Source organism: Scleropages formosus, chromosome 10 (assembly GCF_900964775.1).
Source record: "Scleropages formosus chromosome 10, fSclFor1.1, whole genome shotgun sequence".
In the NCBI taxonomy this organism is placed as follows: domain Eukaryota; kingdom Metazoa; phylum Chordata; class Actinopteri; order Osteoglossiformes; family Osteoglossidae; genus Scleropages; species Scleropages formosus.
Window position 1 is genome coordinate 26,930,160 of NC_041815.1, and position 11,416 is coordinate 26,941,575.

The 11,416-nt window shown below is 47.8% G+C and overlaps 1 protein-coding gene across 2 annotated transcripts in view; it reads left to right on the plus strand.

The window, feature by feature from the left end:
• The window catches only part of spsb4a (splA/ryanodine receptor domain and SOCS box containing 4a), a 41,053-nt gene extending 31,221 nt beyond the window's left edge, over nt 1-9,832 (plus strand). For both annotated transcript variants that reach the window (XM_029255809.1, XM_029255810.1), the window contains exon 3: nt 8,775-9,832. In XM_029255809.1, the coding sequence (XP_029111642.1) occupies nt 8,775-8,902 (128 nt within the window). In that variant the 3' untranslated portion in view covers nt 8,903-9,832. The remainder of the gene's footprint in view (nt 1-8,774) is intronic.
• The last annotated feature ends 1,584 nt before the right edge of the window (nt 9,833-11,416 follow it).

Below are 11,416 nucleotides of genomic sequence, written 5' to 3' on the forward strand. Positions count from 1 at the left end.
GAAACATGGCTTGTCCTCTGGGGCTTTCGCCGGGACTCCTACTGTGCTACTAGAAGACCAGGTGGGTTGGACTGCCGCCTGATTGGTTAACTCGTCTAGTCCTGGAATTAACTGGCTGGATATCATACGTGATTGGCTGTCTGGTCGCCTGTACAGGATTGGTTAATTGGCCGCCACGCGTGATTGGCTGGCACTCAGGACTGGTTCCTGGCTGTCAGCAGGATTGGCTCAATAGCCACCACATGGGTGTTGCTGACTGGTTATGACATCTGATTGGCTCGCTGGCTGCCACATGGGATTGGTTGAATCACCGCATCATGGGATTATCTGAATGGCCCAGATTGCCTTGTGTGGTTTACATGCGTCTAAATCCATTAAACCTCTGTAACTAGAGATAAATGATTGATGATGTCCAAGCATTTTTTTTTAACCAGCCTACGTCTGGGCCCAGCACCTCCCCCCACATGCTAATCAGAACAGTTTTATTATCTTTTTGATATTTAGCTCACAAAGTGTTGGAATTATCTGTCTCCCTTTGCAACCCCACGATTACCAACTAGATCATTACACGGCGCTTGAAAGAGCCTCTGCCACAGCATTGCTGTAGCTTGTCCTTTGAACGCGTACATTAAGCGCTAAACTCTGTCCGCTCCCCTCAGACCGTCTGCTCTGCCAACTCCATCTCTTCTCCCAATTAAGCTCATCATTGTCCTACTTCCTATGGAAAATGTCTAACTATTACATTACAGCTAAGAGAGGCTTAGCGGGTTGGGATTAATTGGATCTTGTAAATGGCCTGTAATTTGCAGTTCCCCGATCGCTGGCAGTGAGTCCCCGTGAAAACCTGGCGGTTGAAGAAACCGACTTTTTACGAAAATGTAGCGGATGTGGAGACTGTGAACAACCAGTGTCTGTGTCTCTCTGTGTGTGTGTGTGTGTGCTGCACATTAAGTCAACGTGTGCTCATTTGTCGAGCTTGATAGTAAATTTTCAAAGGTGTTGATGCATCACGCCTGGCTCCCGGTGAGGCTGAGGAGCAATTTTTGGTTTTTCGGACAGACTGTGTGCGTGTTTGTGTGTGTTTGCGTGTCTGGGTTTGCAAGATGAGGACTGACTTGTGCTGGCAGTGTCAAGGTTAAGGCTGCCGTCTGCAGTGTGGTTAGATGAGCATTTACCTTTACATTCCCTTACGTTGTGTGTACTTGGCCTCAGCATATGGCTTCGGCTGTACCACGGATACGCTTTACCCTAAAGGTGCAGGAGCCTGTGAATTGGGGCCGCTGGGTAGGGACTTTGGTGCTAAGGAGCCAACCATGAAGGTCAGATAAGGACTTGGGGCCCCTGGAGGGTCATGGAAGACCTACATTGTAGAGCCCGATGGATGGATGAGTCGAACTTGCAGTACATTTGGAAGAGCCAATGAACTGGGAAAGATTAGAAGGGGACGGAATATTAATTATTATTTATAATTTGGCTCTGGGTGGGGTGTCTGATGGCTTGGAGAAGCTCTGTTGGCCCTGATTGTGAGACCACACGGCTGTGTCTGGTTTAAGAGGGGGTCTGATCTTTGTAACATGGCGAGAGAGGCAAGCTGACTGTGGCTGATACAACAACTGGGAGAGCAGATATTACAGTTAAAAACATTGCTGTTATGAAAATATACAGAAACTGCTTTCATTTTTTTTATTAAAAACATTTCTTGTTTTAAGGGAAAACAAGTAGAAGAGCCGGAACATTTTTGGTACTTGAACTTTCCAGAATCTTCAAGAGCTTTAGGCAGTCACATTACTGTGTCTGTGTGTGAGCAAGCGAGATTGAGAGTATGTGTTTCATGTATTTCGTTGCAGCAGCCTTGCTCTATTCACACACTGTGGCCATCAAATTATCTTCAATACGTCCGCAATGATCAGTAGAGTGACAGTGTCGATGATCGTCATGGTAACCGCGATAACGTCTTAGCATTTCGCCCATCTGATGAAACTTTCTGCTTTCAGTTGGGGATGATTCATTTGTTCCGGTACTTTTGGGAACCATTTCTACTGCGATAGGATCCTCAAGGATTCAAAGGCAAGGCCTAGACTGTGACCCCACACACTTCTGGGTACAAGCATAGATCCTTAACCGCTCTGCCACTACCTTTTGTCACCGCTTGGCTGCTCTCCAGGAGAAATTTGTTGGTCTTGGCTGTGACTCCTGTCCTCAGTCTTAGTGACCAAAAAAATATTTCCATTCTTCACTGCTGTTCACAAGGGAAATAATTTTAGCACTATACACACACACATTTTCAGAACCGCTTGTCCCATACGGGGTTGCCGGAGCCTACGCGGCAACACAGGGCATAAGGCCAGAGGGGGAGGGGAAACACCCAGGACAGGACGCCAGTCCGTCGCAAAGCACCCCAAGCAGGACTCGAACCCCAGACCCACCGGAGAGCAGGACTGCGGTCCAACCCACTGCGCCACCGCACCCCCTATTTTAGCACTATAATCTCCATCAATTTAAATTCTCAAACTGAATTTTTGTCCTCTGTCCTCCTTCCTTTGTCCACTGTCCAGCACCCTAATGACCTGTGAGTGTCACTCAGAGACGGAGTCTGCGAAGACATGCGCAAAATTGATGCGCTACATTACGTGAGTTAGTTTAAAACATCGATTCTATTCATCACCACACCGGGAAAATCACATCTGTCTTTCTGCTGAGGAATCATGGTAATATTCCCCCATTACATTACAGGCAGAAAGCAGAACCGGGGAATTACATTTTTATAACAGGCTCGCCGAGTCCAAATGGAATCTCACAGAGGGAGATTGCTAGTGAAGTTATTATGAACTGGTTATGGTACAGTGCTTGATGATTAACACTTTCCGTGCCATATACAGCACATTCTGCGAGGTGTTTATCACCCCCTCTCGTCCCATCCCAGACCAAGGCAGGATTGCTTTAGGGGTACGTGGAGACGGCAGCAATTGCTTAGTCACAGTATGACAGCTAAACCATTTTATTGTTCTCATTAATTATTATTAATAACACACACACACACACACACACACACACACACACACACACACACACACACACACACACACACACAGACTGAAGCCGCTTGGCCCAAGCAGGGTCGCAGCAAACCGGAGCCTAACCTGGCAACACAGGACGTAAGGCCGGAGGAGGAGGGGACACACCTAGGACAGGACGCCAGTCTGTCACAAGGCCGCCCAAGCTAGACTCAAACCCCAGACCCACCAGAGAACAGGACCCGGCCAAACCCGCTGCACCACTGCGCCCCCGTGCCCCCAATAACAATAATAATAGTAAATAAATACAATCGTTCTGATACCTTCCTTCTAGGTTACCTACTATGTTGGATCTGTAAACAGGTACTTTCAATTATTTATCCATTTATACAGCTGGGTAAATTTTACTGCATCATTTCAAGTTAATTGCCTTGATCCAGAGTCCTACAGCAGAAGATGGGATTTAAACCAGTGCCTTTGGGTTGCAGGGTGACTTTAACCACTACTCCACCTGCTGATTTTCAGGGGAACAGGTCACATGTCTTTCTGCAACTGCGACTTATATGTGAAACATACACACACACACACACACACACAGAGCTTAGCATGCTGCCAGAGTACCTGCCGCTGACATCCTGTCTGCAGTTGTAATGATGGGTCAGGGGTGGAGAAACAATCACCTGCTCTGACCATCAGACTCTGCCAGTCCAGAGATTTTTTCAGAGGGCTTGTCTGGAGTGTGAAGGACCGGAACAAAGAACCTGTGGTGAAAAATCAATGATGAAGAGATGGATTGATGGACATGGACAATGATGTTCGCCCGTCCTCCATCACCCCAAGTCCTGTGTCTCCAGCCTGCTGTTCTGTCTCCCTGGATGACCTGAAGACTGCAGCAAAGGGAGGAATCAATACTCCCAGTTCAGTGGTAGTGGAGGTCAGCTCTTCCACCTCCAGCCCGAACTGCATCCATGATGGTAGCTTTTCACACAGCGTCAGTACTGCGATGCTGGCAGATGCTTTTTACACTTACATCTAGATGTAAGCAAGACAAACATCACCCCTGCCTCAGTCCTGCCTTTGAACCTTTGTCTTCGCTCTGAGCATTTGCATCGGTAAACTGTCGGGATGCTGAAGGCAATGACACAAAACACTTCTTTTTGTGATGGAGATCCGATTTCCGTTTCGGGTCCGCAGATCAAACACGGATGCCCTGGGATCCTCCCTTGATGTTTCGTTTCAAATTCCTTTTGTTCATCACCCCTAAGAGCTTATTCGAAGTGACTTCTCCTAATGTGCAATTTCATATTCGTACCTTATATAGGGACAGTTGCTAGCGTAGTGGTTAGAGCTATTACCATTGGACCCAAAGGTCGCACGTTTGATCCCTACCTCTGGCTGTAATACCCATGAGCAAGGTATTTACCCTAAATTGCTCTGGTAAAATTAGTCAGCTGTATAAATGGATAAATAATTGTAAGTTGTCAGGTAAATGAATAAATGTATATTGTAGCTGGATGTTGATACTGAAATCCTTCAGATCGAAGATAACCTTAAGTTGGCCAGTGAGGTTCCCTAACCACTGCTCCTCCTGCTGGCATGACTATCTTCACTACTTTAGACCCAAAGCAATATGTCTCCTCTTGACTTTAGGTATAATGTCGAAACAGTCCGCTCCTTTTTAGCTACGTGTTCCTGCATTGTTTTGGTTCTTCTGAAAATGGGCTGTGTTGCCATTGTTTCCCCTCCTCTTTGGACTCGTCACGCCAGCTCTCGAGACTGTCGAGGAACGGAGGAGTGTGACGAATGATAGCGGAGCGGCGGGGATCCTGAGCTGGTGTCACTGCTTTCCTTCTCCCGAAAGTGTTGCTGTTTAAGTGTCTTCTTGTGTGGGCTGCTGTGTTTTCTAAGAAATGCTGCAACTCAGACGGTGCTATTATGTGACTGTGTGTGTGTGTGTGTGTCTAGCTGCATAGAGGGGATTAAAAAAATGGCTGTGAAAATGCAGCTTTGTAGCATCTGCAGAGGAACATGCTTAAATGGAAATGAGGTGTAGGGTTTATATTAGACTGTATTACTGTCCAAGCCCATGTTGGAACCTGGGGCAGCGAGAAGGGCAATGACCAGTGTTGTTTAAGAGAAGGAGTGAGCAAATTGCAGTGGGGGTGCCGAGAATTTGCTTTATTAAAGCCCATGGCAGTATCATTTGTTCGCATGTGTGGGTCAGCAGAACGGAGGGGTGCTCTTCTGGAGAATTCCAGTCATCTGTCCATCATTACCGCGGTCCCCCCGTCGGAGCTCCCAAACCCGCAGCTGTTCCCGGTACCCTTGGTCGCCGATGTTGTCCGTGCTGAACCGCGTCACGGTAACTGGATTTTGAAAATGCAGGTGCACTTACCAGGCCGCGGTGGATCGTTTCTAACACAACCGATAGCAGGCGCCTTCTCAATTCTGTGAATTTCGGTTGTCTCCGGTTGCACCCGAGTGCTGTGATGTCGTCGAGGTGTTAGTTACCGTCTCGTCTTGTTGGAGAACGCCATCTCCATTGCTTTAGAGGCTCCCCGGTGTATCCTGTCCCACTTCCCGGCTCACAAGGTCAAGATTCTGGTTTACCTTGTAAGGGAAGGTCCCTCAGCTCCTCAGGGAAGCTCAACGATGAGTCCCAAGGTCTTCCTTTCATCCTTCATAGCCGCCTCTGTTTCTCCAGCTCTTAACTTTCATATTCAATTTTTCAGTCCGTTTTGAAGCGGAATGGAAAACGTACTTACAGTGACAATTGCTCCAGTATATATACTGGTTTTATATAACTGATACTGTGGTCATTTGTAAAACACCATGTCTCACAGACGGTGTATGTCTCGTCCCCGTGCCCCAGGGGATGCCGACGATGGCGGTATGTTGTGTTGCCAGGGACATGGTGCCTTATCTTCTCCTCCTGAGGGAACAGTTTTTCGAGTGTCTGGCGCTCACAGTTTGAAATGTACATTGATGGTACACAAGAGTAGAATTCCTCAAACCAATACCGCAATATCTCATTTATTTGTCCGAACTTCCCAGCATCTCAGAAACCTGGAGTTTTAACTACAGATGAAGCCAAGAGAATATGAAAAATACGTTGCTATTAAGCTGTGACATTTCTGTTATTTATAAGGAACGGCAGGTTAACCTGCACATGAGAAAGAGGGGAAGAAGAGAGACTTACCTCTCGTATGGCTTGACCAGAAAGACCTCTTCTGGAGTGTAAGGTTGCTTGGACTGCGGTATCGAAGGGACTGTGGCCAAGAACGTGAGTGTAGAGTTCAGTCCAGGTGAGGATCTGAGGAGAACTGAGGTTCTAGGAGGTGGGTGGAGGTAAGGGGAGTATGGACACTGTTTTCACTGGCTCGCCTGGTTCAGCAGTGAAATTAGGCTATTCCAAGGGGTTAGGAGAGGTGTATGTGTGTTTTTCTGACGGTGTGTGTGTGAGGTGCATGCACATGCGATGGTGTGTGCTGCTTGAAGCTGGAGCCTTGGAGGAAACCTCAGACTTCCTCTCCAGATACCATCGCAACAGATTTTTTACCAGAACCTACACAGCTGCCAGACCTCGACACTGAAAAGGCTCTTCTTAGACCGTTTCTTACAAGGAAGGCTCCTCGTCTTCTCCTTCCTCCCCTTCCTCAGCTACAGAGAGGGCCCCTGTCTTCCATGTGCCTGTGTTGTTCTTTCCTCAACCAGCCTGGCCATTCACATGGTACTCTGGACGGGAATATCAGGGGAGCTGGGTTTGGGGCTCGCTCAAAGCTCTGGGCTGTTGGCCAGAAGCCTGTGGGTTCTCGTACCCATTGGGCCAGGATGTTGCCCTGAAGTGCTCTCGCAGGAATGTGGCTGTGTGTGCTGGCAACACATACAGTGCAACGTAAGCAAAACTCCCGCAGAAGCTCGGCAGTTGTCTGCAGAGCCGGCGGGAGTCAAAATAAAAGGATTTCCTCTCTCCGGGGATAAACGGCTCTCCCTTCGAGGAGTGTGTCCAAGCTCTCTTTGAGAACAATATGTCTTTCTCCTCCCTTTTTCGCCATCCGGAAATCTCCAAGCCCGTCATTCTGAGGAGGCCTCAAAAAGGCCTATAATATACAGAATTTGGTTATCCGTCCCTTTAAAAGCTGCTCTTCTCTCAAAAGGGTAATTTTATTTCTGCAGTTTACAATCAGTATTGCTGTTGCGAATGCTGTACTAAGGCTGCAGAGCCAGAGGATAGAACCCACCTAAATTGATCCCATTTATACTTCGGAATCCATCTATATTGATCGCAGTTACCTGTCAGTATCCATTCAGATTGGCCACAGATACCTGTTAATACCTATGCTTGTCAACAAGTTGCATATTAGTATCCATCAAGACTGATTGCAGTTAGTATCTGTTGAGATCAGCCATGTTTACGTGTTGGTGTTTGTTTAGACCAATCACAGCTACTTGTTAGTAGCCATGAAAATCACTTGCATTTCCCTATTTGTATCTATTGCTGATGGTCAGGTGTGGTGGCGTAGTGGGTTGGACCCCAGTCCTGTTGTCCAGTGGGTTGGGGGTTCGAGTCCCGCTGGGGGTACCTTGTGACGGACTGGTGTCCTGTCCTGGGTGTGTCCCCTCCCCTTCCGGCCTTATGCCCTGTGTTGCCGCGTAGGCTCCGGTTCCCCGTGACCCCTGTATGGGGCAAGCGGTTCTACAATGTGTGTGTGCTGATGGTCATTACCTTTTGTATCCATTGAGATCAAACACAATTACTTGTTAGCGATCATCCGGGGGCACAGTGGCGCAGTGGGTTGGGCTGGATCCTCCTCTCTGGTGGGTCTGGGGTTTGAGTCCCGCTTGGGGTGCCTTGCGGCGGACTGGCATCCAGTCCTGGGTGTGTCCCCTCCCCCTCCAGCCTTACACCCTGTGTTACCGGGTAGGCTCCAGTTCCCCGCGACCCCATATGGGACAAGCGGTTCTGTAAATGTGTGTGTGTGTGTGATCATCTAGAGTGATCATAGTTGCCTCTTAGTATCCATACTGTTTGCTTACAGTTACCTGTTGGTATTCGTCTAGACTGATCAGATTATGGAGAATATTGGTGGTCTTCGTAGCTCGGGTTGATGGTTGAGGTGTTCGGTTGTTCGCCGAGCTTGGCATTTAGGTTGCAAACGTTTCCTCACCAGTCGAGGTGACATCATCAGTGCACAAACACCTCAGTGCCAAGCTCGGCGAACAACCGAACACCTCAACCATCAACCCGAGCTACGAAGACCACCAATATTCTCTATGATCTTCGACTCATTTTACGCACTGATGATGTCACCTTGACCGGTGAGGAAACGTTTGCAACCTAAATGCCAAGCTCGGCGAACAACCGAACACCTCAACTGATCACGTACCTGTTAGTATCCAACATTGATCGCCGTTACCTGTTTGTATTCATCGCTGATTGCCATTGTCTTTTGTATTCATAGAGATCAAACACATTTACCTGATAGTAATCATCTAGAGTGATCAGATACCTGTCAGTATCCATATGGCTTGACCGCAGTTACCTGTTAGTATCCAGTGAAATCGATTTTGGATATTTGTTAGTATTTATTTAGATCAATTTCAGTTACCTGTTAGTATCTCTCGAGTGGATCGCAGTTGCCTAAAGAGACTATTGCGGCCACTCGGAATGTTTCTTTAGCTGAGTCGGAAGGATTACAGACTCTCTAACTGTATTTTTCCCTTCCTCTCTTCCCTCCCGACCCCTTTCCTTCATCGCAGCGGAACCGCTGCCCTTGATGGACCTGTGCCGACGAGCGGCGCGAATCGCGCTCGGCCGTGACCGGCTACACCGGATTGAATCACTACCGCTGCCTCAGTCTCTCAAGAATTACCTCCAGTACCAGTGACCGCCGGAGCCGAGAACAGAAGGACACGGCCAAGGAATTGAAATCAATGCAAACGGGGGTGGGGAACGAGGGATGGACACACAGAGGGTTTGTTTACATTGAGAGCTGTGTCTCTGCAGTGCATACGAGACCTATTTTCATTTCTGTTTTAATCGTTTTAAATTATTGATTACCGTCACTCTCGGATGAAGAAACTGGTGGAAACCCGAGACTTTGGCTGGAACTGCTTTGCTGTGGTAGCATCGGGGGTTTGAGGAGGAGAGCAAGAGTCCCTATGGGAAGCACGGTAGCCCTGGGATGCCTTTCAACCTTTAGATATTTGATCATAATCACGAGTCTCGGGGTCCATCGGAGGGCTGAGTGGGTTGGTATCGTGTCTGAGCCCCATCGCCCATCACCCGCAACCCTCAAAGGATCGAAGGCGCCACCGGTGCAGCCGCGAAGGGGTTTTCCTCTGCGGATGAGCAGAACCAGGCCACCCAGGACTTCCTAAAAAAATGTTATGTCACAAAAAAACAATAATTTTATTTCCAGTTTGGCTGTATTTTGAGGAGCCACAGTGTAATTTTAGCTAGATACCCCCTTCCTTTATTTCAGCTTTTGGTTATGATGATAGAAAGGTATTTGATAATATAATGCTAATTTATCTGTCCACAAGTGGATCTTTTTAATTTAATGGGTTTATTGGCAGATAAGCACATTGGAGATGGTGACTTTAGTCGCCCGAGATCTTTTTTAACTACATGCTGCTTTATTATTATTATTATTATTATTATTATTATTATTATTATTATTCACTTTTTTTCTAAGGTTTTAACGCTCCCTGCCTGCTCTGTCCGGATGGGACTAGAGGTCTTGCCACAGCGAACGGTGGAATGTAGGGTCAACGTTGCCCTTTAGCATATTTTAAATGTGAATAAAAACAGTGATGGAATGAAGTGGACTTGACTGCGTTTCTTTCTGTGTGACCTGCAGTGTGTGACCTGTCCTGTTGAAACACACATCATGACAGGGAAAGCACGAGACACTGTGACCCCCCCCCCCCCCCCCCCCCCCAGAAATGAGCTGAATATAAAAATGGTTTCTGTCTAATTTATGGGCTGCTGTGAAGTGCCAGTGCGGGATCTCAGATAATTGTGTTGCTAATGAAATGGATATAAGGCATCCTGGTGAATGCGAATCTCGGGTCGATTCTGAGCGAGCGAGTCGTTAATTAAGCAATTAGCCGCGGCTCGTGGCGAAGCCCCGCGTGCCCCTTGTTTGTTTGCAGCCGTCGAAATGTTGCACTCTCAGCTGATTCCCAGCCAGACGGTTCCGAGTAGGTTTCATGGGCTTCGTGTTATAATAACGCAGCTGTCAGAGCGCAGTGTAGACACTTTTATCTTCATCATCTCGTGGGCGCTGGGGACTGTCAGCACGGGCTTCCTGCCACGGCACCTTTTTTTGCTGTTGTTTCTCTAGCTTGCGCTTCTTCAACAATCCAAAGCGACAGGTAGCGCCTGTGAACTTCAGCTGTACATCAAGCCCACTTTTCCCACGTCGTTATTTGTCCATATGATGTTTTCAGCTCCTACACACTTGTAATTAGTCTCCCCTTCACAGTTTCCGAGCTGCGTGTGTGTGAGGGTCCAAGCCCGCATTGGACACTTGGTTTTAGACCCTTCGCTGTCTGGATCATACAAGGTAGTGACGGTCAGGAAAACTGCTTCCCCACATTGTATAGGGTTCTAGTGTAAGACTGAAGGATCTGCTTTAATTTATTCTTTTTTTCTCCTGTCTTCTTAGTCGTAGGCATCATGCCATGTAACGTTTCTATTTATTCATATAGCTGGGTAATTTTTACTTTATCAACTGGGGGTAAGTGTCTGGATCAAAGGTACTTCAGTAGGACATGGGATTCAAACGCTGGACCTTCGGAGTGTAAGGGGATGGTTTAAACAACTATGCCACCTGCTGGTTTCGACTGAATTATTATTGGAGCTGATACTCAATGGAGGGGGGCACAGTGGCGCAGTGGGTTGGACCGGGTCCTGCTCTCCGGTGGGTCTGGGGTTCAAGTCCCACTTGGGGTGCCTTGCGATGGACTGGCATCCTGTCCTGGGTGTGTCCCCTCCAGCCTTGTGGCCTGCGTTGCTGGGTTAGGCTCCGGCTCCCCGCGACCCCGTATGGGACAAACGGGTCAGAAAGCGTGTGTGTATATGCTCATTGGATGTTGAAGTGCCCTCAACTCACAACATCCGTATTCCCGATTCTTTTTGTCCTGAGCTCCTAGCTTTCACCATCGAAACACAGATCTCGAACCCAGCACAAGGTCATTAAAGAGGTTTTGAAAGGCTGCACCTTTCTAAATGGACCCGAAAGAATCAGAATGGGCTTCGCTCGTTCTTTTTCTCTTATGTCTTGTCAATGAGACGTTTCCAGAAAGCGGCGGGTTGTAGACGATGGGTGGAAAATGAGCGAGGGCCTGTGAGGAAAAAGAAAGAGGAACGGCCGAGAAATCGCAGAAACATCAGG